We start from the raw sequence: 27,302 nt of genomic DNA on the forward strand, positions 1-27,302 counted from the left end.
CAGTGCCAGCGCTGACATCCCCGCTCAGAACGGCTCCGCCTGAACGCACCACGCACGGATCGAGGCCCGGGCTGTGCTACTGACCCAGTCCAGGAGCGGGGCTCCGGCCCTCCGGCCGCTCCCGCCCCAGCCGAGGCACCGCCCGTGAGGCGGCCCCGGCGCGGCCCGGCCGGATGTGAGCGCGGCGCCGCTTCCTGCGCCCGCAGTCCGCCCTCTCCCTCCCCGCCTTGGGTGGTGCCGCTGCCTCGTCCCTGCTCCAGGCTCAGGGCGGAGGCGGCCGCCGCTCCCTGCTCCGCTCAGCAGCAGCCCCGATGCAGGCCATCAAGTGTGTGGTGGTGGGCGACGGGTAAGTCCGAGGGAGCCTCGGCCGGGTCCGGCCCTGAGCCGCTCCGCCGGCCCTGGGGGTGTCGGGCCGCGGGGCGGGAGCGGCGCCCGGGCCCCGCCGCGGGGTGTGGGCGATCCCGGCGCGGGGCGCGGGCGCGGCCCGGCCCGGCTGTTCTGAGGGAGCGGGGCTGGCTGGGGCCGGAGCCAGAGCCGGGGCCGGGGCCGTGGCGGGCGGGCGGCCGGGGGCGGGTGGGTGGCGGCCGCGGCTTCCTGCTGCTGCTGCCGGGCGGGGAGGGGAGCGCGGCACGGCGGGGCCGGGGTGTGCGGGGGTCCGCGGGCCGGGCGCGTCTCCGGGCCCAGCCCCGCATCGCCCTGGGGCCGGTGCTCGGGGCCGGGCCGTGCTGGTGGCCGCGGGTTTCGCCTTGGTGCGGGCAGGAGCGGCCGCCGTGAATGAACAGGGTGTGCTGGGCAGGCCGGGCCGCGTCCCTGCACTGCCACTGCTTGCTGGGCTTCTTTCATCACCGGAGTAGTCCAAGTGTATTAAAATAATTACTGTGGTTTTAATTATATGCGAAAATGAATATTGATTTGAAATACTTTTTTGTGAAAGTAACAAACTTTCTGCCTTTAAAGATCTTGATTTTTGACGTCTGACTTTTGCAGTAAAACTAAGTGAAATGGGCTCAACTCTGTGCAGATAATAAACGCTTTTGGGCAGAAACTGAGTTTTTGCCTGCAGACATCTGGTCTTGTAAGGCTCCTGTCTAAAGCAGAATGATAGGCCCTTGAAATACAAATAGTTAATGATATACTTGTCTGTAAAGAGTGGTTACACCTTCAGTATCTTAATATAGTGTTACTTATATGTGAAACAAGTTGGGGATGCTTTTTAGAATTAACTCATAAGTTTAGCAATTGGATTTCACTGTGAGGAGTGCTGGAATTGAGAAAAGAGTTTGTGTTTGGTATTTTTGAATATTCTCCACAATTCTGTTCTGCTCAGCTCAGAGGGATTCTCTCTCTTCCTGCATGTCAGAGCTCAGGGGAACATCCCAGTCCAGCTGGAAAACAAGACTTGTCTTATGCAGTTTGAGTTGGTTTTTTTCTTTTAGGAGAAACAAAAATCCTAGTGTAGACTGAGCATAATTGGTATCACAGCAAATTTCTGTAGATTACAGAGGAGTGAAGTGTAGTTAAATGGACTCAGTACAGTGGTCTGTAATTTCACGTGGTACCTTATTTTTGAACTTGTCTGTGTTTGGGGGAGTTGATTTGTTTTTAAGGATGTAGAATCCCTAAAAAGGCAGCAGAGTATGGCTGAAAGATAAACCTTACAGTGTGCCCAATTTGTTTTGTGTCACTATGTATGATTTGGAGCTATGTGAACATGAAAGTGGCATCTCAATAAATCATTGTCATAGTAGTGTAATTCTTTGATGCCAGATGGGATAACTGTGAACTGCTCTTTTGCTGATATTGAATTTAAACCCAACAAAATTGCTTTTCTAATATATATATATATATATATATATATATGTTTGGTTTTTTAAAAATTCATCTGAACTCTGTATTCACAATGCTGTAAATAAATGTGATGCATCATGTTTGGGTGGGGATAAGGTTCAGTCTACTTCCTCCTCTAGAAGTGAGAGCTCAGCACAAACCAGCTGTAGAATGTTCAGTAATTCATTCAGCAGAACAGTTCTTTGGGTCATTTCCTTTGTAAACCATCCTTCTTCCCAGCACTTCTGTTTTCTCTGTCTTGGAAATGTGGGTGGTGTAGTTCTACCTGACTTTTGTACATATGTGTGAACAAACTACAGTAGTTTAATTTATTGTCCTTCCTCTGTAGTTAGAAACAAATCTTTCTTAAGGTTCTTTTCAGGTACTGTAGCTCATTTTTGGTCATTCCCTGTTCAGTGTTTTTAAAACACATTTAACTATTTGTCTTTCTGTGCTGTTGCTGCTTAAGAGCTCCAGCATTGCAGGTATTCTAGGAAACGTCTTGTTTGGCTTAGATAAGGCCAGAGTTTTAGTGTTCCTGTAAAACAATGCAGGTTAAAGATTTGCTTATATAATATAAAACTTGGGTATTGTTTTCCCTACCCTCCACAAAGATCTGCTGGGAACAAAAATAAACAAAGCTTTAGGAGTACCTGTGGTTATTTTTCTAATTTGTTAATGGGTAGGCTGTTTCTCATATGTAAGTCACTTTTTGTTCTTAGAGTTTTGACTAGTGCATGTTTGGACAACTAACTTGACTAGGAAACTGTGGCATGTGTGCTAGTTTGGGCTATCACATTTCCCCCTGTTTTTTTTCATTTTGCTGTGGGGATTGTTTGGGGGAAATCAATGCCAACTGTTGCTTTGAGCTGTCCTGTAGAGGGCAGGAGGAATGTGCAGGACATGAGGAGCAGCCCCTGGAGGAACTGCAGGAGTTGCTGTTGATTGACACTGGAGAAAAAGCATTGGTGGGAGTTATTTTTAGCAGCTTTTGTTTTCACTCCAGAAAGGCAGCTGTTCAGTGGCACAAAACCCCAGTGATGTTGTGTAACGCTGGGAGAAGTTCTGTGTTTGGAGAAATTACCAATTGCTCGGTGCCACAGAAGTTGTCACACTTCGTGCTCTTTTGTTGCAGGCGTTTTTAAATTGTGGAAATGCTGTAAGAGCCGTAATTTAGGAGTTCTTGTTTGCAATTCTGCTTGATCTGAGGCCTTTGTCTGCTGAAGCTGTGCTTTTTTGGTGTGTATTTGCTTTGACGGCTGGGGAGAAGGGGATGGTGTGTGTACAGTAATTGGCTTCTCAGTGAGTGCAGTGCGGTGTTTGAGTGAGACGCTGAACACCTCAGATCCCTCCCGTGCCATCTGGAGAAAGTGCAGCAAATTGAAATTTGGTAACTTGTGTTGCTGAGAAAGTTCTTTCAAAAGCAGTTTTCTAAGTACTGAAGAGCGTATTTGGGAGAGGGTGTGGCACATTGAGTAATGGAGCTTATCTGGGAGCTGTGTGCGCTGAACCTCCCTCAGCAGAGCCCTGAACTCTTGATCCCAGGGTGGTACTCGGGAATCCCAGCTGCTCCTCAGTGTCTGAGCACAGACTGGGCATCCACGGGGCAGGTCATGTCTGCAGAGACAGACAGAAATGGCACAAGCAAAGCCTTTTATGAAGGTTACCCCCTGTGTGCAGGTAAAACATGGCTCCAAGGAGCTCTGCTGCAGTGGGGGAATTTCATACAACTTGTTAGCTTAAATAAAGAGAAGATAGGTATTAATTCCTAAGAACAAAACATATGTGGTTATGTGTGGTTAAACATATGTGGTAATGCACTGATTCCTGGGTGCTGCTCAGAATCAGAAAGGGACTCAGTGCTGTCTTTTGTTAAGATAGTTTTGTTAAGCATTTAAAGCTGGATTTCTGCAGGCCATGTTTTTAATGACAGTCAAGTGTTGCTAGTTTCATTTATGTAATAGTGGGTGGACAGAGCTGTGATTAAGTAGTTGCTAGAAATCTTATGACTAATCTTGGTGTTATTTTAGATTCTTAGTCTCAGCCTGTATGTGTAAGGATTTAAACTTTGCCAAACAGTTGGAATTCTCTTTAGGGGAGTGCTTTATTACAGAAATTAGTAGTCTAAAAAAGTTGATAAAGCACTTAGAGGATGTACTTTATAAAGGTAGGCATTAGTGTTTATTTTTAAGACTGGTGACCATAATGATCTGATTCGTGTGGCAGTGAGCCAGAAGGCAAGGAAGGCAGGAAACCTGTTTGGAGTACATCTGAAATGGGGCTGTTGAACGTGTTTTTTCTTGTTTCAATGGCTCTGGCTGATTGGTGCTGCACAAACACACTACAGGCACTTGTGAACTTGGAATGAAATCTCTCACCGCCTTCCTGTGCTGTTCTGATCAGCCAGAGCAGGCCGGGGAGTTGCAGTGCAAGGCAGGCACAGGAGCCTGGATGCACACAATAGTTGTTGATCTGCTGCTGAACACGTTGAGTTCAACATTAATTTGTTGGAAGCTCAAATTACCTGTAATGACCTTACTGGAAGCTGCAGTGTCAGCCCAGACAGGTTCCAGAGGCGTGAGAAGGTGTTGTCTCTGTGCCCTGAGAGGTTTCCCAGAGCATTTGGCTGCTCTCACCTCGGGATCCTGAGGCTTTTCCCACCTGTCCTTGTGAGCTGGCCCAGCCAGCACATCCCAACTGATCAACTCATCAGCAGGCAGCTAAAATAGCAAGTTGTCCTTATGGGGGAGGAATAACTTTGCTTAACTCCCTGTTCTGGCTTGTTAGAGTCAGTTCAGGAGCTAAGATGGGATCTCCTCTCTGACAGCTGTTAAACAGGTATCTGTGTGGTGAACTCTCCTTGATTGGTTCCCACACAACTTTTTTTTTAAGGGCAAATCCATCTACTTTTGAGCACAAGTGTATATCTCAGACCTTTTACAACGAGGGAGTGTTCAGAGATTGTACTTAATGAGAGCAGAATTAAATGTCTCCTTTCATGATGCCATTATAGCTTGGTAAAGAGAGTGTGTGCTGAAAGGAAAAAGCCCTCAGACTGTGAGGAGCTGGTGTCTTAGAAACAGGTGAGAAAACCTGGGTGGAAAACTGCCTGGAATGATCAGAATTGCAGCAGATGGGGTGTTATGGCAGGTATTAGCTAAGAAACATAAGGCAAATTACAATTAAAAATGAGTGTGTGGGACAAAATCCCAAATAATTTTGCACACTGAAGTGTCTCTTCTGTAGCTCAGGCATTGCAGGTGATGTCAGAGGCTGCTGTCAGATACCTTCTTGGGCTAATGCTGTGAGGAACTGCTTCAGGCTGAATGGAGAGACTTCAGTTAGAGGTTGAGCCGTGTCTTATGGATATGACAAACTCAAATTCACTGGTGAAGGATTTAGTTCAGGAGGCTCATGAGTCAAACCTCATCCCCATGACACCATTCCGTGTAGGTGCAGCCGGGTTTCAGAGTTACTGTGAGTGGCTTTGAGCAGATCGCTGGGTGATAAAACACCTGCAGGACAATGCCGATTTCCCTGGCCAGGGCAGGAAGGGGGATCGGGCTGGGATCTGGCAGCGTCCCTGGGATCCCTCACAGGGTCCAAGGGACTGCCAGGGAACCAGTCTGCAGTGCCACACTCTTTGCAGATACTATTTGAAAAAGAGAAATAAGGCCCAGTTTGAAGTTTTCCAACACTAATTGAAACGGTAACAAAAATTGAATGCTGTCATTAATCAAATGTTTGACTCCAGATAAGATGTGGGGGGAGGGTAGAGAGGGAATGAGCTGGCTGCCAGAGTTTTGAAGGAATCCTGGAACAGAGCCTTGTCCTGCCCCCATTTGAGGCTCTTGTGAATTGGATCAGTAGGAAGAGGTTTGCTGTTCCAAGTTTTCCAATCCTGGAATATAATTTATCTTTAAATCATTTAATGAAATGTTTGAGTAGTGGGTGAATGCTTGTGGGGAGTTACTTTGTAATAGCAGTAAATAATATGAGAGTTATCTTTTGTATTCATTCCTTAAATATTCCAAACTAATGATGTGTTGAGAAATTATACTTTTCAAGCTTTCTTTCACTTATATGCAAGTATACAATTTTCTGGAAAAGATAAGAGTTTTGGAATTGTGTAAGGGTATCTGGAAGTACTTCTCAGTTTCTTAATAATTTCAGAGAGTTGGAAGAAGGCCATCTTTCTGAGTATTCAGTCACATGACTAGGAGATATTAGTGGTCTAATTAATACATGTGGGTTTTTTGGGGGTTTTTGTGATTAAAAATAAACAAAATTTGGTAATTTATCACTTCACAAAATGGATGTTTATACTAGGTGTGTTTTCATTGCCAGTACTTTTAAAGCTGCAGTCTGGCAGCTGTTTTCCTGCACAGTAGTGACTGGAGATGTTCAGTTGTCCTTGGTGTCTGGATGTAATTAGTCTTCTTCCCCCTACAGGAATATTATTTCTTGTTATTCAAGATGAATGTGTTTTACATGTGAACTTTCTTTCTTTGCAGTGCTGTAGGTAAAACATGCCTACTCATCAGTTACACAACCAATGCATTTCCTGGAGAGTACATACCCACGGTGTAAGTACTTGTGAAATCCAAAGAGCTCATTCCTGTCAGCCTCTCGGTGCTGCTGCCATTGCAGATTCCTTAACGGAGTTGTTTGATTTGGCTGCAGGCACTCAGGTGTGTGAGGAGCACTCTGAGCTGGTACAGTCACACCAGTGCCTGCTGATGGTCCCTCAGCTTTGCTCTCTGTGCCCTCTGGGCCTGGCTGATCAGGGATTAACATTTACTAACGTTTTACCAGAGGTTGTTCTCTTCCAAAATCATGTGTTTCTGTCTCTAATGTCATTCATAATAAGCAGTCCCAAGGCTGAACAGCTTGTAAAACATTCTATCATAGTCAGAAATAGTTGTCTTACATGGCTGGTGATTTTTTGTTTATTTGTTCCTTCCACTTTTTGTGCTACTGCCAATCCTGTGCCAAGGCAGCCACGGCTTTTTGGCTCCTCAGGCCAGACTGTGGAGACTCATTTATTCTGGTGCTTCCCTTTTTCATTCACATAAGGATTTGTCAGTATCAGTATTAGTGCAGTTCTCTTTTCCAGGGCCTGTTGGGTGTGCTTTATACAGGTACAGCTTCTCTGCCCTTTTCAGATGTCTCTGTGTTTTCATCTGGCTGTGCTGCTCTCTGAAGTATTGATGAGTTTTTTCAGAAGACACAATACATTCTAATGAGGTTTATAAATTATTTTCGTTACCTGTCCAAGGCCTTGTTGCCTTAGTTACTGCTGTTTCCTCTTTTTTGGTCTTAAATTCGAGTTTTTGCATTACAGTGTCTTGTGTTCCCAGTGAATTTAAAACCTTTGCACCCACAGCAGTGGTGAGATAAAAACGATGCCTCCACTGGCCCCTGGTTATGAACTTTGCTATTTCACTGGAGGGGGTTTTGATTAGCAGGATTAATTAGCTTTTTTCTTGCCTACTGTTGTCATTAAGGATTTCTTGGTTGTTGCTCCTGTATCTTCTGTTCTAAATCTCCCACCATGAGACAGATTAACTCACTGACTGTCCCACTAAGACTGGAAAGTGCTTGCTAAGTACATCACCTGCTTTATGTACTGGCTGGGATTAACTCTCCTTTGGAAGAGCCATGACAGATCACTTCTGCTCAGACTGGACCAAGTCTGTTGTGTGTAACTTTTTATTCCATTACTCAATGTCACACTGTTATTTAAAGAACAACTTTACAGTCTCTGGGGAGCTGATGGATGCAATGAAAATGTTCCCTTCCCCAGTTTTTCCCTCTGTGAGGGAAAAATCCTTGGGTGCCTTATTTTACTGCAAGCTAATGCAGCTAACTCTCTCTTTGTTTTTATTTTTAGTTTTGACAACTACTCTGCCAATGTAATGGTTGATGGAAAACCAGTCAACCTGGGTTTGTGGGACACAGCTGGACAGGAGGACTATGACAGACTACGTCCACTCTCCTACCCGCAAACAGTAAGAGCTGCAGGGTGGCACCAGAGCACTCAGCCTGGTCTAACATAAAAGCATTTTTCTTTTCAACAAGGCCAACATTGTCACGCCTGGAGTTGTATTTATTAGTAACGTGGACCCTTTTTCATTTCTTGTGCTGTAGTTGTCATTTATAATCTCTGGGGTGTGTGCAGTTGTAAAAAAGTTAAAATTTGCATGCCCTGTGTATTTGTGTGCACTGGTACTTGCTGGGTTTTGTGTAGTTGCAGCCACAGAATTGTCTAGAATGCTTGATTTAAAATAAAAAAACCACAATGAAACTAGCTCAAAAACCTCGGTGGATAGTCCCCTCAGCTAGGCCGTTGATTTTCAGGTTAGCATGCCTGCCAGAGGCAGGGTTTGCTTTTGGTTTTAGGCCATGTTTGGCTGCAACCTGACACTGTCACTGCTAAGCACTTGATATTGTTTAGTCTGTGTGAAGATGTTCTACACGTGAAAGAGGCAGCACTGAATGAAGAGATTATTGCTGTTGACAGAGGCTGTGGTGTCCCAGCTTTGCCGTGTACTCGAGCCCGCGGTTGTTTCAGAGCTCGCTGTAGCTGTGCTGTGCCCTCGGTACAAATGTGCCTCTGTCTCCCTGGTCAAACTGGGAAAGTCCTGCCAGCATCCTGCAGCTCTCCGTGTTCAGGGAGAACACTGAAGTGATCTGCTTTCCCTTTCCAGTGTGACTGCAGCTGCAGTTCATCTTTGTAAAGGTGGTTTGGTAATCTCTTTACCTGATGGAGCTGTGCTAGAAGTAAAGAAAGGGTAATTTGCAGGGGTTTGCTGGCACTGATTACTCTTGATGTTGACTGTCAAATATATGTTAAATGCTAGTAATGTAAAATGCAAAATTGTTTCACTCTGCAGCATAACTGCTCTTGAATAATGTGAATCTTACTTAGGGAACTCTGGTGCTATTTTCAGTAATCTTTCCTTAATTCACTGCTCACTAACTTACAGTCATTAGGCTTCCCCATCAGTTATGATACACAAAATTGATATGAATTTGCCAGTTGTGAGTAACTACAATAGAAATGTCAGAAATACCTGTTGATTTTAGGAGAGACAATGGAAAACTGGTTTTCTCTAATACTTAGATATTTATAGGATATTTTAAACTTCAGTTTTGCTTAACATCATAAAAATATTTTCCAAAGATTAGAAGAAGGTATATTGAAAGATCTTTAATAGGAACAGAATGTCTGTGACCAAGGGACAGAATGCACATAAATGTCTTCAGCCTGCCAAGGTAACCGTGGCTTTCTGGTAGACGGCAAAATAATTCCTTGTCTAAGCATCCCAGGGAAAAGGTGTTGTCTGGGCAAGGATGTGTAACTGCTCAGTACAGTTATATTTGGATACTTTCAGTTATTTGGATGGGTTTTTTGCAGCAGGAAATGAAATGAGGCTGTAAGTCTTCAAGTTCTTGTGAAGATTCAGATTTCAGACTTGTGCAGTATCAAAGATTCATCACCCCCACACAGCTAAGAAAAAGCACAGAGGAAGAGAACAGTGGTGCTGACGAAACCTGACTTTTTTTAGGATCTGTGTTCAGCCTCTCTTTTCCTTCAGTGTGCTATTTAAAACTCGGCCCTTGCATGTTCTCATGGCCCTCCTGTCCCTGGTTGTGCCCCTGAAGGATGTTCTGGGCAAGGTGAGAGCAGCAGGTATTGGTTCCTTGGGCAGTGTGTGCTGAGATCAGTGACCCAGCAGTTAACAGCTGGGAACTTCACAATGAGGCATTAATTTGTATCTTTTTCTCCTTATTCATATTTTTATTCCTTCAAATATACGGGAATTTAATATCTTCTCCTTAATGCATGTGAAATCTACTACTATTTCCAAATATTTGGGGAAGGAAAAAGTTGGGACAGAAAATGCGGCCACGTCTGTTCCTCAGGAGACCAAAGCAAAGAGAAATTGTTAGTTGGGTGCTTTTTGGGAGAGGTTTGATCTTGCAGGTTTCCCCTGCCGGTGCAGAACTGGTTTCTGGGGAAGGCTGGTGTCTGCTCTGGGTGCAGCTGGTTGTGCTGAATTACAGGGCAGCGTCTCTCTTAAGAAGAAAATCCTCCTTGAGAATATCTGTGAGCAGAAATTGCTGACTGAAAACATTTTCCCTTAAGTCCATTTGAGGAGTAACTTTATCTCCTGCTGTTATTAGGTTGGAGGAAGCAATGGTAAGAATATATCTTCCAGTCTGACAGATCAACCTATTGCCGTATGTAAAACTTTAAATAAACTTCAGTTCCAAGTTCTGTCATCTTGTCTTGCCTATGATAGTGATAAATTGGCCCCTATTTTTTGAACAAATATTTTCCTTGGAACTATCAAATTGCTAGATCTGAGAACTCTGTTACCAAATTTGTATGAGTTGCTAAGATTAAATATTTTCTTGAAAACAAATAGCGTTTCCTACTAGTGTGCAAGACACCTGAGATCTTCCAGTAATTCCTTGTGGTTACCCCAAATCTCTTTGGAGCTCTCTGGAGCTTGTGGAGGAGAAAATCTCCTCTAGTGCAGCCCTTGAGTCCCCACAAACCAGCAGAACTGGAAAACAGAAGTAGTGGCCATAGTATCACATGGTTTGATGTTGTCTCTTTCTTCTTCTGGGACGCTGCTACGGAACCTTGGGGTGATGCATGAACAGCGGGGTTGCAGGTGCTGAGCAGTGAGGTGTCAGCTGCTGACCTAACAATGCCTTGAAATGCAGCACAATCAACTAACACTGCACTGCTGGTTCTGTAGCACCTTGGTACTGCAATAAGTGCGGATGCAGAGGTAGCCTGGGGAGAGTTGGGCTTGTGTGGGAGACACCTGCTGAGTTCTGGGTCACACAGCAAGTTTCCATCAACACAGGTGGAGGAAATTGGGGTTGTTCTGAATGCCTGCAGACCTGGAGTGTGTCATCTGTGAAACCTGAATTGTCTCCTGTGGTTACTGTCAACACGTGCTCTGAAATGGTTTTATCTGCTCTTGCTTAGAATCTTTTGCCTTCAGTTGAAAAGCAAGATCCCTGAAAATACCCTTTTTTTTCCCTGCTTTCTCATTATATAGAAAGGGAAGAACTTTGAGATTTTTAATGCCCTTTTCAATCATAATTTGGTTATAGAAAAGTTCTGAATCTTTTTTTCACTGGCATTCAGTAGGAGTGAGGTTCTATAAGAAGTTCAACAAGTTGCTTTAGATTTGGGTATGGAAGCAATAATTGTGGAAATTCTTGTGTAATTTTTTTTTTTAATTTCACACCGTTGAAATTGGCCTTTGCAATTTAAGACTGCTTTAGAGTTGTGTATTAATAGGTAGCACTTTGCAACATCCTATGCTGATGAGGTCTATAGAGAAGAAATGACATTTAGAGGGAAAAACCCTAGAAAGGCATTATTAGTGTCCTAGTTGCTGGCTACTGCAATAGCTGATTATAAATTTGACTGCAATCTATTTGTTATTTTCCCCCTTTCTCTCTGGCTGCTTGTAGCTGCCTGGGAATGGATTTCCCACTGGGAAAGCTGCCTCTGGTTATTGTGTGCAACTGTATTGCTGACCTTGCCTTTTGCGAGTGTGGTAGAGCTGGCACCTCATGGAGATAGCGATGATATTGGATGTTCATGGCCCTCTGCAGGGGCCTCTCTGTTGGGCTGACTCTGTCACCTTGTTTTGTAGGATGTCTTCTTAATCTGCTTTTCCCTCGTGAGCCCAGCTTCCTTTGAAAATGTCCGTGCTAAGGTAAGGACGAGCTGGTACTGTTCCATTTCTGAATGTTCTTCATACTGTTCACATTACAGCAGAGCTTGGAAAATATTAGGTGCTTCTTTTTAATTGTTTTTCCCACAGGCCCCATGAAATGCAGTTTGGAAAAGCAGAAATCCATTTGTCTAACTTGTGAGTCATGGAAATTCAGGCACATGAACACTTCAGTACGAATTGTTCCTTGATGCATTGATAACAGTAATTTAAGTGTTCAGCCAGCAAGGTGCTGAGATCACAAACAGGAGCTTTCCTTTTAGTACAGTTTGAAAAAAAAGAGTTTTAAAACAAATGTATGTAAAAATTAGGTTGATAGCACTTGTTCCTTGCATCAGCCATCCTTCTGCACGTGCTCTGGGACTGGGACTGTTCCATGTCCTCAGACAACTCAGCTGCACAAGGAGGTGTCTCCGTGGGCAAGGGCAGGTCAGGGCATTTCTGGTGTGTGAGGAAATACAGCCCTTAATGGGGAACACTTTAAAGTGCATGGCAATAGCTGCTGGCTTCACTCTCAGGGATGTGCCCTTTTCTGATCCTGCCCCGATGGGATCTGGTGCTCCCTCTGCCCCAGCTGACCCCCAGGGAAGGCCTGGGAGCTTCCAGGGCCTGCAGGGAACTCAGCCCCCACACGAGACCCCACTGTTGGTTTGTGTTTTTCAGTGGTACCCTGAGGTGCGGCACCACTGTCCCAACACCCCCATCATCCTCGTGGGCACCAAGCTGGACCTGCGGGATGACAAGGACACCATTGAGAAGCTGAAGGAGAAGAAGCTGACGCCCATCACGTACCCACAGGGCCTTGCCATGGCAAAAGAGATCGGTATGGCACCGGGGGGCTTGGTGGCTGATCTGGGCTGTTTGTGGAAGAGCTTGTGCCTTAGTTAAATGGCATGCCTGGCTGTAGTTGTGCAGGCAGCTGGAGCAGAGCTGCTCTGTAACTGTGTGTGCCTCCCCCAGGCGCAGTGAAATATCTCGAGTGCTCGGCGCTGACGCAGCGAGGCCTCAAGACAGTGTTTGATGAAGCCATCCGAGCAGTGCTGTGCCCCCCTCCTGTAAAGAAGAGGAAGAGAAAATGTCTGCTGCTGTAAACTCACCCTCCCCAGCCCATCGACCCTGTGCTTTGCTCGAACAATGGAGCATTGACATGCCAATTTTTTCTGTTATAAATTAGTTCTCTTCCATCAATTCTTCAACCAATTGACAATTTCATGGTTTCATTTGTTTAAAGTATGACCCTTACCTTGCATCCTTCTAAGAGCAAACTCTTGAAAAGATACACTATGTAAAGCCTTATTTTTAAAATCCTCTTCTTGCTCAATTAAATGTTGCCAAACTATCTGCTGAACTAAGTTGTGGTGTTCTGCTACAAACACTAAGAACTAAACTGTTTTTTAAAGATTCTTCTTGAAAATTACTCTAATTTCTGGTAGGAAATGCAAAATCTCTTTCTAGTTTTTCACAGTAAGTAACAGTTCCAGGGAATTAGCAGAACATTGTGCTCTAATGTGTTTTATTCTGAACTGTTTTCCCAGCACAGCCGTTGCCTGTGGTGCATCAGCACCCATCTCTGGCAATGACTGCCACGCCTGAGTCACAGTGTAAATGCTTTACCATTGGTAAGGGCTTGGTTGCAATCTAGTTCTTGCTGCTGTGATTGGAAAATTGACTATTCTTACTGAAGTGTATCTGGTCCTTGTGACAGCATTGTATTGTGATGAATGAGTGGAGTACTGGGTTGGATCAGGAGCTAGTGCCAGACAGTATTGTGACACTGTACAGCTGACTTACACTACACTGCCACAGTAGCTCAGCAACCGTTTTCCCAGAGGTGCAGTAGTGGAGAGAGGTTGATGTTCATGGGTAAATTCCTTTGAATTTCAAGTAGGGCATTCATGGTAGGTACAATTCTGAATCAGTCATTCCCACTTTTATGTAGTAAATGCTTTTCTTGTAGAATCTCTTCTTATTGAGCAATATAACTTGTATTTTAAAACCTTCTGATAGAAGTTTGCTTTTCTTTTTTTTTTTTTTTTAGAGTAGAATGTTCAAGCATATCCTCATTTTCCTGTTATTTCTGACCCAGTAAGTTATGCTTTCTGAGGAGCTTTTAGTCTATTAACTAGGTGTAAAAATCATGTGAAGCAGCTTTACACATTTTAGTAATTTTTATATTTGAAACCTCTGTAACTGACAAACCTTTCAGCCATCTCTGTTTGCAAGGCCCCCAGTGTACCATGACTAATGCAGCCAAGTGTTCTTTCTGTCACTCCATGTGCAGCAGCGATCGCGTCACGGTGACGGTGAGGTTCTGTACTTAGTGCTCATGTTCTGTACCTTCCAAAGTGGCAGGAATAAGATGTTGACCTACACCCTTTCAACCACTAAAGCAAAATTTAAAAATAAAAGTTGCAAAATTGTGAAGTTTTTACATTGATCTTTTGCTAATGCAATTGGCAGTATGTTTTGCATGTATTACTTAATAAATCCTTGAATCATAAGTGTGGTGCTGTTTGAGTTTCTGGGCCAGTGTCTCGTTGCTGTGCCACTCTGAGCACACACTCCTGTTCCGTGCCAGCAGCCCTGTGTGCCCGTGGCTGCTCAGGGCCGGTGTGCAAAGCCCAGGCTGGCAGAGCTCCCCTGGGAACCCAAACTGAACCCAGCACTTGGCAGCAGCTCTGCAGAGCCCTTGCCCTCTCAGTGCAGCTGCTCCAGCAGGGCCCTAAAGCTGCTGGCAGTGGGGGGCAGGGTCTGTTCCACTGCCCTCTATGCAAACAAATCCTTTTCCTCTGAACCAGTCACAGTTTGTGCTTAAATGGCCCAGATTCCAGGCTTGCACTGAAAGCCCTGCTCTGTGTGCTGCCTGGGGCTCTGGGACCCCACAGGCCCCAAAAGCAGCAGGGCCCTCCTGGTGCTGCCTGCCCTCACTGCTCTGACAGCCAGCACTGGACCTGTCACTGCACAGGAGCCAAAGTTTTATTTCATTTTGTCTCCATATCAAGCATCACAGCAGGAACATCCACACAGTTAATTCTCAACCACATCATAATTTACTGACATCAATTTCTTTTAAATAAATGCTGCTGAGCCTTAAAAAGGAAGAAAAAAAATTAAAATAGTTACACACTAGAAACAAGGAATCCACTTTTTAAAAATCATTACAACTGGTTACACGTTCTTGGCAGAATCAGAGTGGTGCTCAGTAGCTGGAGCTAGAGCAGGTGACCAACATGATGCCAGGGCCTTAATGTTATTTTTTTTTTCCTTCTCATTAAGTAGTTTTAGTTTAAAATCAATAAAAGCAATGATGTAGATCAACACATACAAAAGACAGGTAAAGAATATTGCACATGTATATCCAAGCAGCATTTAACCACAACAAGCCCTCCCCTGCAACCCTGGGATCCCAGCACAATCTGTAAGAAAAAATAGTGCAATCACTGAGCGTGCCTGGGCTGGGCTCACTCACCCTGCAGGCCTGGGCTGCAGCCCCTGGCAGGGACAGGGAGCAGCAGTGCAGCTGCAGCTGCTGCAGGAGCCCTGGCAAGGCTCTGCTCTGCCCCGTGGCTCTCACACATTCACTCTGGTCAGCGTTCAGCTGCTGTGCCAGCACTCAGGCTGGGCTGGAGCTCCTCATCCTGATCCCTTCTGGGCAAGCCCAGCCTTCAGCACAGAGCCACAGCCTGTGCTTTCACCAGCACCACATTCCCCGAGTGCTGCAGAGGCAAGGGCACTAAGACCCTTGTTCATTTTATGCAATGTGAGAAAAGTACTGAAATCCACTTAAGCATGGAAGTGGAATGTGTCCTGAATACCTGAAACCTGCAAAGGAGCCCCCAGGTCCTGCTGGAGCTGTGCTTACACTGCACTGGGGTTGTACTCTCGTGTTTGACAAGACAGACACGATCCATGTTCCTGAGACAAACTGTTCAGAGCTTTGAGCACAACATCTGGCATGTGGTCTGTGATCATCTTGGGACTTATTAAAATGCTGCTGAAGACGGTTTCGTTTGACCATCGTGCCGTGTATTTAATATCTGAAGAACACAACCTAGGGAAAAACACATCAGAAATCAAATGGCTCTGTCAGAACTGGAGCAGACAACCTGGAGGCTCTGGACAGGGCTGAGGGAGGAACTGGAACCCTCTGAGAGCAGCAGGTGGGATCCCAGAGAGCTGCAGGTCTGCCCTTCAGCAAACAGCAAAATTGCTGCCATCAAGTGTCCCTGAGGGCAGAACTGCAGCACATTCCCTGTGCTTTAACAGGCAAAGAAGCCACCATAGATCAAATAATTCTGCTCCCAAAAACACAGAATAGAGCCTGAGCAAAGAGGGGAGGGTATTGAACACTGCACATTCACATGGGTAATGTCAAATATAGGGAATAAATCCCAGTGGTATCAATAGGATACCAGGCAATACATCTAATGCTGCACACAGGATGCACCAGTCTGTAAAATGAAATCCCAAATTCATGATGGGGGCTCTGCCGTGTTAGGCCTACTTAGAAAAACTCCCATTAGTAACTGCTGTGCTGTGGAGTAAAAGAAATGAAAAGAAAATAAATTAGCTCAATAAAGCAGAAGAGCAGCCAGTGGGAAAACCTGCCCAGGTCAGAGGTGTTCAAGTATCTAACTTGTACAACCAGTAGTAAAATTGTTAGAAATTAAAGATGTGAAGCTTAAACAAAACACTGATCTACTGAATGGGAGGAAAGAAGTGAATTTTTCCTCCAATCCTTTTTTTCCCTCTCCGTAAGGGGCAATTTCTCTTTTCTTCTGTAAGATAGTCTTGTGCAAGTTAAAAATGCTCTGATTTCTGTTTCAGAACACAAGGGCCTGCCTGGCTAATGGGCTGTTTCAGGTTGCTTTGTCTAAAAAAACCCAACATCAACAAAAAACCAAAAAAAAAACCCTGAACACAACACTGCCCCAACAAAGCCACAATCCTCACCCTTCCAGCAGTTTCAGCTTTCTGCTGTCTTTGTCTCAGCTTCCTGCATGCACAGAAAAGCAGCAAGTGACAGGAAAATGTACAGCCAGTGTGGGCACACCCTGGGGACTGGGGCAGCTCTCCAGGCACCACTGCAGCTCCTCCTCATCACCAGCACTCGGGACTGCTCAGGAATGGGGAACTGTCACCACTCCAGCCCTCCCAGGACACTGCAGAGCTGCAGCCTCGGGCAGAAACTGCCACCTGGCAAAGCTGAACTTGCCAAGTTTGGGTTTAAAGTCCTCACTTCAGCAGCTGCAATAAATGGGCAGGATAAGGCACAAAGAGAACAGGGTCCAGGGCTTGAAGTGAAACAGAAGTTGTGAGACAGAATAGAAACTGAAAACTGGGTAATGTGCAATAACCAAAACTGGGTACTGGAGATGCACAGAGCTGGAAATGTGCCCTTTGAAAGGAGCTCCAGGGAGACAGGAGAGTGGCATCCATCATCCCACTCACCTTTTAGAGCTGCATTCTTCTACAACATGGATGATCTTTCCAGGCAGATACAGGTGAGGGTACTGAGGGGGTGAATTCAGGCGTGGCTCCTCCTCGAGGGCGTTGTAGGAAGGAGATCGATGAACCATTAAACTCTCCTCGGCCAGGAGGGGCTGGCTCAGGGCGTCCTGGCTCCTCCCATCCAGCTCTGTGGGGAAATCATCAGGGTCTCCTCCAAACACCTCGTACCAACAGCCCCGCAGCAAAATCTGGTACTGAAATCACACACAACAGCCCAGTTCAACTTTGGCATCCCTTTCAGTAACATATTCTAGTTGTGTGCTTGCACACAAAGATTAAAAATTACTTTATGCACATGCTCCCCAAATTTTGTTTGCTAACGATCTCCTTCCCAGATTTCCCCCCAGAAACATTCATTTCAGCAGTATGGATCCTCAGCCTCCAGTACCACTACAGAAAACATCCACCAGCTGAATTACTCCATGTGGATTCTTGCTCTGCAGGTTTAACTTTTCTTGCACCTGTAACTTCTGTCCATTATCTTATTCTGGATTTATGAGGTCACACAGACCCTCTGCTCATCCCAAGGACTACATGGAAATCTTGGGCCATGGCAGGTTCAAGTTCAGATGCTCAAAAATGGCAGTTCTGGATCTCTGAGCCACAGCTCTGCTCCTCCAGTACCACCCTGCCTGACACCACCTGATCCAGCACAGCCAGAACTGTTTCCCACCAACAGTAAAAAGAGGAAAAGATTTAACAGTGTAACAGAGAAATATTTGCTTTCCAAATGAATTCTGACAGTAAAATATAAGTAAAATCAACAATTTGCTTACCTACTGGTACTAGTTATTACACTATTAAAGTAAGTAATCTTACTAACTTTTTGTCATTTTAGCTGTTTGGGTTTTTTCCCATTTTTGTTTTTTAACAGTTTCCTTTTATCAGCCAAACTAGCAAACAGATAATTTCAGGCCTTTGATGTTGTAAGCCAGTATATTGGGAGTCTTACTGAATCCTCTTCTCCAACAACACAAGTTTACAGGACAGGAGAGTAACACAAATGTCACTGAATTAAATGCAAACAATTTTGTTCTGAAACACAAATGTAATTCTCAGTTTTCAAATCAAAAATACACACACCAGCAGTCTCTGCATTAAATTTGGGGCTTAACCCAGGTAACAATTCCACAATTTTAACCAGGAACTGCATTTGGTTACCTTGGGCCTGTTGCAGTTTGCCACAATTCTCACTATTCTTCTCTTTAAATCCTCCATGTTGGGCATACTTAACCTGTTTAAACACACAGAACAAAGTAAAGCAAAGCCTCCTATTGTCTACTATCAAACACATCTCCAAATACCAATTCAAAAGTATTTTCATCTCACCTTGCAACAAGGTCTTTTCCAACAATGACTGAAATGATGAAATTCTTAGTGTAATCTGCAAGTGATTTGCTTAAAAAAAGAAAAAAAAAAGAAGAAAAGCAGTTTAGATACACTAAGGAGATAAGCACACTTTAGTTTTAGGATGATGACAATAATTCAGCAGAAATACAAACATGTGGCAGCACCATTTGCAGTCAGGGGCTCAGGGCTGTTCAGACCTTCCTGCTGAAGGTGACAGAGAAACCTCAGAGCTGACTCAGGGTGGGAGGATGTCCAACAGGCCAGGGCAGACCAGGCAGGGGAGTGTTCTTCTGGAACAGTTACTTTAAATTCTCATTGTACTGCCTGGCAGAATTCCCCAGACGTGTTTCATTCTGCAACACTCCACAAGAACTGAACTCCAGGTGGAGCAAATGAATTTGAGTGGAGAGTGGAGAAGATACAAACCCTTCCCCCAGTCAGCCCAGCTAGCACAGCTGGCAGCTGCCTTGATTTCACAGCTCAGACACAGAACCAGCAGCAGAGCCTCTCACCTTAAGAGCCCTCCAGGGGGAGAGAAGGCAAAACACCTCAGCGTGGGGAAGGAGTTCCTGAGCATGATGGCCAGGATGGACGCGGTCCCACCACCCAAACTGTGACCGACTATCACAAGTCTATATTCCTGCAGATACAAAGACAAACTTAGATGGACACAGAAAAAGCTGTGGGTAATTTTTAAATCAAATTATTTGGAAGGTAACTTACTGGGGCAATTGTGAAAGCCTGGTTTAAAATTCCATCATTTATCAGCTTTCGATAGATGTAATTTGCAGCCTGAGTTATTCCCTGCAAGAGAGCAGCTCAGGTTAGAAGGGAGTCTCTAATCTGAGGTGTGATACAGGTGCAGTTCAAATACAACAGCATCACAAAACAACTTTGTGCAAAGCTGGTCTTGTCTCTGACATCCTCCTGACAGAGGTCTGGTTAGAACCAAGAGCTCTGTATGTATTGTATGTGTGGGTTAAAAACGTTTGGGGATCTTTCATAAGGACATTAAGTCTGACAAGAATCAGACTTAAAATTCTACCTTGCAGTGCCAGAGGCAGCATTTGATGCACCAAACACTGAAACAATTCATGCAATCCATCTGACAAGGAGAACATTCTTATGTTTAACTAAGGATCCCAGGTGTTTCTAGCTTGCTACTGCTGAGCTGACATACAGAGAGCCACAGGCTGCACACACACACAGACACAGAGACACACACACAGACAGACAACACACACACACACACAGACAACACACACACACACACAGAGATACACACAGACAGAGACACACACACACAGACACACACACAGACTCACACATAGACACACACACAGACATACAGAGACACACAGACTTACACACACATAGACAGAGACACACACACACCCCCCCACCCCACCCCCCCCCCCCACACACACAGACCCACACACGCACACAGACCCACACACACCTTATGCACAAACCCATTCTCCAGGACCTCTTCCAGTGTCAGGTCTTCACAGTCTGCTGACAGATCAGTGAGAATGTCCTGTGAACAAAGCCTTGGTCAGAGCTCCCTGCAGGGCTGGGAGGCCCCTGGGCCGTGCTCTGCTCACCCTGTCCCAGCTGGCTGCAGCTGTGTGAGCAGCACAGCACAGCCCACACACACCCCAGCCCCAGCCAGCACAGCTCCAAGCCTGGCAACCATTTCCAACTGCAGAGACCCCACTGTAGATGCACCTCCACTCACAGTGACTTGGAATTACCCCTGCCTGTCCCTCTCTCTCCAGTAGCACAGGCAATATTACCCATCCAAGGGCAGGGGGTTTACAACTTAAACCTGGGAGACTCATACCTGTGAGTGAGCTATTTTAACATGTGCCAGCCTAACACAATTTCCTCTGGGTACTGGGAGTTCCCTCATTTCCATAAAGCAAATTATTGATAGCAGATGGATGATACCTCAAAGGACAAGGTTCCTCTCACAGCAACCACAATAGCTTCTTTTTTGTGATCCAAAGCAACAAAAAATGGAATCTCATAGATCTGGAGGAGAAAAATGTAATCAGTAAAGACACCAAAATCTTGCAAGGGCAAGCATTTAAAAGGGCAAGCTCTTATTGAGCTCCATACTGTACTATGGAAAGAAGCTGAACTGGTCTCTCATTTGGTTATCTAAGTGCTTTTTTTCAGTAATGAGACAGATTTATATCAATGGTTTGGTGGCTGTTCTGTAAGATTAGAAAAGAAATCCCCACTGAATGTTTTCATTTGGGTTTGCATTTTACACTTCATAACTGCTGAAGGCAAACTAGACCCTTCAGGCCTTGCTTTCCCTGAATTCACCACTGCAGCTTGCCCAAAGCCTGTCCAGACTGTTTACCTTGTTATGAAAGCTGATATGAATGAAGTCTCTGTACTGCAGCCCTGTTATTTTTAGGATGGATCCAAAGTGAAAGTTGTGCCGATCACCGCCCGTTATTTCAGAATCTGTTGGTCTGTTTCTGCAACTAACAAACACAGAGGAGAAAAACTTTCATGTTCCAGTTTGTTAGGTTTCCTTTCAAGGAATCAAACTCAGTTAAATTTGCAGAGGGCCTTCTGCCAGGAATCAGAAGTGCTTTCTGTTTGCAACAGCACCAGTAAACATTCTGATGCAAGATGTTACCTCTGCCTGTTACAGGAGCATTGGCAGAGCAAACAGTGCAGTAAGAAAAGAATTCTTACCATTACAAGCCACTGAGAGAAAATACAAACAAGGAAAAAGGAAATTCAAACAAAAATTTACACAGCAATCTGATCTCATGTTTTATCCACAGTATTATGTGATAATCACTTTCTGCAAGTGATTTATATTTCAGTAGATTGCATCAATATTTCATATTAGTAATTACAAAAAATCATTCTTCCAGTCACAAATACCAGTGGTCATATACAGTAATCCTATCTAGCAATATGCAAAATTACTTACTGACCCTAAACAAGTCTGAGTAGGGCTCAAAAGGAACTAAAGGAGGCTGGAGGGACAGGGAACTTCTGCTAATTCCTTAGGACAGAGAAAACTACTGATACACTTTTGTTTCTGTATGGAAATCCATGCCCAAAAGAAACCTCTAAAAAGCCTCATTTTAAAACATATTTCATTTAATTTTAACTCTTCCTTTGTCATTTCACTAAATGAATTTTTTATCACAATCACAAACCCATGGAAAAAAAACTCAATCTGTTTGAGGGTGGAAAGGCACTGGAATTTTGTTTCTTTGAATTTCTGAAAGGTAACTCCAGCAATCAAGCTCATGTACATCCAAGAGTGATATAATTTAATGTAACAAAAACACTGCTATTGTAACTATTTGATGTCTGCTAAGACTAGTTAAACAGAAGGCAGCTGTGTGTTTTTAAGCTCTGAGGTCAAACCTACCAGTCACCATTGAGCTTACAGAGTGCAGTATATGGGTTGGTGTACACATAGTAGGGCCAGCCATAGGCAGCTGCAGCAAACAGCATGTAGTGAGCAGCATTCTCCAGCTCAACATCCAAATCATCAGTCTGGAGGCACACAGGGAAAGAAAAGGGAACAGAGAAAGGGAGGAGGTTGTGTTAGGCAGCCTCAGAATAAAACTGAAAACAGGCTAGTGAAGATCAAAGCATTATGAAATACACACTACCCAAAAGGAAAACCTCAAGGTCTAAGAGGAACTAAAAATAGCCACTCGTATTTCAGGAAAAAGTCTGTGTTTATTTGTGTAGCTAAACAGCTCAAGGATCTTGAAAAGCTCTCACTGAATCAGTTTTTTCCAATGCTGATACATTGATAAGCTCAATGCTGAGAACAACATTCACTGCAATTATGCCACCTAAGGATGTGCAAGGGAAGGCTGCAGAGTCTGGCCCAGACTTTCAAAGCACAGCCCCATCCCTCTGGCTGCATTCCACAGGAACTTGAGAGAGTTCCTTTTAAAGTAAAGGAACCAGGAACTCCAGAGCTCCTGGTTAAAGTAAAACTACCTACACCTATGAAACACAGGCGAAAAGGAGGGGAAAAATTTACAAAGGCACTTTTTCACTAACAACCAGCAAAAATCAGTTAGGACACTAACCCATCACCTGCAAGCATTTAAAAGATGCTACTTTTGCTTCTTACCTTGTCTGGGTATTTGCAGCAGACAACCAGCCCACAATACAGACTAGATTACCTTCTCAGTTGTATGCAAACAGTATCAAATATTCATTCTCCCTCTGTTCCCTTTCTCTCCCAAGTGTTCATCAATGATCAAATGTCCTAAATGGTTCCTTTCTTTGCACTTTATTCTCCATTCAAAGTTCTACTCATGCAAAAGCAGAAAAATGTTTTTGACGACAAAAACATTTCACTACATGATTTCATTTCACACAGAATGTTTTCACTACATTTATTAATAATGATGAATGAATTGTGATGAATTTTATTGCAGTGTTTAATTTCATTAAAAGAATAAATAAAATAAAACAAGAAAACCCTCTCCAGAAAGAAGTGCATTTCAATTTGAGCTGGCACCATTTCCCAGAACAATGACACCAGAGGTTGCACCAAGCCCATCTTACCATGAGAGATGACGGAGAATGACACAGGACTTCTTCAGGCTCTTTGGGGCAACTTTCCATTTTATCTTGCTCTTGATGGAGCAGAATCAGCCCAGCTGCTATGTCACTTGGCACCAGGTCAGTGTCCTGCACAAGACACAGCAGGCTCTGTAAAACCCCCCCAGCTCCACGGCCAGCACAAACAGCAAGAGGAGCGAGGCCCTTACAGAGAAGTAGGAGCGGAAGAGCTCGGCGATGCTGGTGAAGGCCACGCGGTGGTCGTCGTCCTGCACGATGCAGCAGCACAGCAGCCGGATCCTCTTCTCCCACACCCTGGTGGCCGAGCTCTTCACGTTGTACAGCAGCTGCCCCGAGTGGCTGCTCTCCAGGTTGCGGCCCACGCCCTCGGGCAGGTAGAACGTCTTCTTCCCCCCGAGGGGGTCAAAGACAATGACAACTCCAATGATGGTGAAGACGATGATAATCCAGCTGGGGACAGGAGGGAGTGGGACAGCAGACTGTGAAACCACACACTTCTGACAATGTGCAAGAAATCCCAACTACACTTCTTGGAAGCCCGAACCGAAGCTGGGGATGGAATTGTGTATGGAGACCTGCTGGGCTGTGCTGAGGCTGCAGCTCTTTGGGCTGTGCTTGCAATACTCTGGGAACCAGAACAAGGCACCAAAGCAGGAACCACAGCCCAGAGCTTTGGAAGAGGAAGAGCAGCTCCATTTTTCAGTACCAGCTAAGTGATCAGGTTACTACACTTCATACTTATCCACTTTTCTACACTCCCATTGCCCCTCTTATCCTTTCTGACCTTCACCTCCTTTCCTTCACTGCAGCACACACTTTCTCTCCCAAGGCAAGAAGCGTTTTTAGGGAAGGATACCAACCCACTTCCCCCTTCCCACACACAGTCAAGCTCAGATCTGTGGGGAGGCACCTTTACCTTGCAATAACTGTCCCAATGACACCATTCACCACAGTCTTCTCACACTGCACGCTGTTGTCTGACACCCACACGGCTCCTACAACTGCCCAGATGAACTCAGGGAAATAGAGAAGCAGGCGAGTGTAAAGGATTTTAGGAAGTGATTTTCTTGGGCCTGGATTAGAAATTGTTCCTGAAATTAGAGAGAGAATTTAAAACAAGAATTGTTCACAATGCACCTCAAGTACATAAAATCCTACCTGGAAATATGAACTTTCTGGGCTTTACAGAAAGTAAGAAATTTAAGTGAAACTATCAAGTTCTTTCATAGTAATGGAAATCTATCATTGAAGCTGAGAAAAACAACAGTGGATGTAGAGCTGTGGTTTTTACAATCTACTCCACTAAAACCCAAAACAACTCCAGCCAGAGACAGTTCTGCACTGAACTCGAGGCAGCAGTGCTGTGCCCCACATAAGCCAGAGCTGCATCCAGGAGCAGTGGCTCACCTACAGTTCCTCATGACTCTTGGGGCCTGCTTTTATTATTCTATTTAGCTTTTAGCTGGTTAATATTTCATTTTCAGATCCTATTTTGCTGGGCTACAATGAACTTTTTTTACTGGAATCTCTAAACAATAATAGGAGAACAAAAGTAGGACCATTACCAGGACAAATACTTCTCAGGCTCTTTTCTCCATTGTTAATTTACTAATAACCTCTTGGTTTCAGCACTCTAAGGCAATAAAAAAGGGAGTAACTTTTGGCCAGCTCATCTCTTAAAGCAGTCTGCTGATCCCAGGGTAATGGGTAGTGGGGTGGGAGTGCTCAGGTGTAGACAAGTGATTTGTCAAGGCTGCAGAACAAAACCAGCTTTGGGAACTGTTCCAATAACAAAGCTGTGGCTCACACCCAGGGATGAGGCTGTTTCAAAAGCCCTGGATCCAGAGGTTGCCTTTTCCCATTCCAGGCTGCAGCCTGTCCTGCAGCACTGTGGGTGCTTACACAGACACACTCACATGGAACTGTGCTTCCTCTACACAACTTTCCTTTCTCAGCCCAGCCCAGGGTGTGAGGGCTGCAGGCAGGATCCCTGCTGGCATCACTGACCCCCAGGACAGCACAAGGGCTGGGGCAAGACCGAGCACACCCAAACCCACACATTCCAACACTCCTCACCCTTTGTTTTCCTGGAAATTCAGCCTCAGAACTGCTCCATTTCTCAGCTACAATGGCCTCCCAGCTGTACTTTCACACTGAACAGGGTTCTTTCATCACTGCTATTTACAGTAACATCCCTCATCCCTGCAGCTTTGGTTGGAGCCTGGTGCTGACAACACCAAGGACAGGGGTTTGACCCCTCTATGGCCATTCCCTTAAGGGCTGGACTCAGTGATGCTTGTGGGTGCCTTCCAACCCAGGATATTCTGTGACACTTTGATATAAACAGCACTGTCTGGCTGATCTTACTTGCCCTCCTCTGGAAACTCTAGGAAAACCAGTGGTCAGATTCAAGGCCAGGATTATCATCCAAACCTCTGCTCTGCCACAGTTTCTCTTCATGCACTCTTAAAATTGCTTAAATGGAAAGAAGTATAAATACTTATTTACAGGAGCATAAATACTTATTTTCACTGAGTCATGAGAACCCCAAGATATTGGAATCTGTGGAGTCTCATCTGTTACTCCAGAGACCACACACATATTTCAAATTAATCTTCTTAACATTACTTCTGTGATCAGCTGCCTCACCAGAAAAAAGCTTTCCTAGCAATTTTAACCCAAAATGAACCATTTCTACAAATAATTAGAAGTTGCATTGTGGTCCTTGCTTCTGTTCCACCATTCATTTCAAGTTGTGGATCCTGATTTATTTAACAGTACTCAATGTCAGTTTTATGATGACATTTATGCAATTCACTTTTCTGTGTGTTTTTCCCCAGGCAGCCCACTGTAGCTAAGGGACTTTCACAAGATATGACTAAACCTGCCTATGCAGGGCAGAACTAACAGGATAAGGATTCTAAATGATTCTGGACACACTTCCCTAAATCCCTGTCAGAGAGGTGGAGCAGTGTTACATCAGAGGTCACACACAGAGTTTTCAGGCTGCTCTGACAGCAATGAACCATTAGCTGAACTAAGCTGTTGTATCTATTCATTATGTTAGATTACAGACTAACAAAGATAATACTATTAAAGCAAATATGTTAATGCTGTTGGAGTTTTTCAAGTCTGACTACCATTAAAACATTTCAACTTTTGATAGGTTTTATGTCAGCTCCGGATTAAAAACAGACATCTATTACAATCCTACTCGATAAAGACAAAACATCATTATTATTTACCTTGCATACTGACGTACACAAGAGCACACAACGCACATATTATGGAAGCCAGGAGAATGATGAGGCCGAGCAGGTAGCTGTGCAGCAATCCTCCCCCGGGACAGTTAAACTGCCCCTTGTGAACAGTGTAAAGGACAAAAATCCCAATCCACCTGCGGGAAGGGAGATAACAGCAGTTACAGCAGGAAGGGAGAAGCGCCTGCTGCGAAGCGATCGCTGCTCGATAGTGGTCGCCTCAATGAAAGCACTGCACAGAGATAAACAGCAAGGGACCTGTTACATAAGGGAAGTGCCGGGATGAAACCACTACACGAGCACTCAGCAGCAATTACAATTCCGCCGAGAGCGCACGGAACCACAGGCTCCCTGCCCGGTGCTATCGCTGCCTCCCTCGGCTCCCGCAGCGGCGCGGACACAAAGCAGCCACCGCGTTCATTACGAAACACCCGAGCGCTACTCGCGGATTAAACCCGGGGGGGAGGGCGGCCCGGAGCGCAGCGGCAGCGCGGGCACCGCACCGTGCAGTGTGCACCGACCCCGAGCTGTGACGGGGACACACAGAGCCCGGGCCGGGGCACCGCACCGTGCAGTGTGCACCGACCCCGAGCTGTGACGGGGACACACAGAGCCCGGGCCGCGGGCACCGCTCCTCCCGCCGGTGAGCGGCCGGGCCGGCGGGCAGCGGCCCCGGGGCACGCCTTACCACACCAGCCGGACGAACAGCTCGAAGGCCCCCGGGAGCACGAAGTCGTCGCTGCCGATGGCCCAGCGCCGGCCGAACAGCACAAGCCCCGGCATCCTGCGGGTCCCGCCGCCGCCGCCGCTCCCTCAGGGCCCGGTCCCTCACGCCCCCCCCGCCTCAGGCCTCACCGCCCGCCGGGGCGGGCACGACCTCGCGGGGCAGTGACGTCACGCGCACTCACTCCGCCCTGCGGACATCGCCCCGCCCATCGGGCGGTGCCGCGCACGCGCCTGGCAGGAGCCCCGCCCCGTCCCGGGGCGCGCGCGC

At 45.5% G+C, this 27,302-nt stretch overlaps 2 protein-coding genes across 2 annotated transcripts; one reads left to right on the forward strand and one right to left on the reverse strand.

The window, feature by feature from the left end:
• The first annotated feature begins 151 nt into the window (after positions 1-151).
• On the forward strand, positions 152-14,098 carry RAC1 (Rac family small GTPase 1). Its single transcript, XM_074552916.1, has 6 exons — positions 152-346; positions 6,342-6,413; positions 7,721-7,838; positions 11,517-11,579; positions 12,261-12,420; positions 12,558-14,098. Exons 1-6 carry the CDS (start codon positions 312-314, stop codon positions 12,686-12,688), a joined length of 579 nt encoding a protein of 192 aa, XP_074409017.1. The 5' UTR covers positions 152-311; the 3' UTR covers positions 12,689-14,098.
• On the reverse strand, positions 13,561-27,237 carry DAGLB (diacylglycerol lipase beta). The gene is made up of 15 exons (XM_074552911.1): positions 26,997-27,237; positions 26,294-26,445; positions 23,965-24,139; positions 23,237-23,498; positions 23,031-23,156; positions 21,868-21,995; positions 20,830-20,956; positions 20,409-20,492; positions 19,918-19,995; positions 19,182-19,262; positions 18,971-19,098; positions 18,438-18,506; positions 18,270-18,342; positions 17,049-17,302; positions 13,561-15,648 (listed from the first exon to the last, which is right to left on the reverse strand). The coding sequence occupies exons 1-15, from the start codon at positions 27,089-27,091 to the stop codon at positions 15,456-15,458; spliced, it is 2,025 nt and encodes a 674-aa protein (XP_074409012.1). The 5' UTR covers positions 27,092-27,237; the 3' UTR covers positions 13,561-15,455.
• Positions 27,238-27,302: the final 65 nt, after the last annotated feature.

This window comes from Zonotrichia albicollis, chromosome 16 (genome assembly GCF_047830755.1).
Source record: "Zonotrichia albicollis isolate bZonAlb1 chromosome 16, bZonAlb1.hap1, whole genome shotgun sequence".
Classification (NCBI taxonomy): domain Eukaryota; kingdom Metazoa; phylum Chordata; class Aves; order Passeriformes; family Passerellidae; genus Zonotrichia; species Zonotrichia albicollis.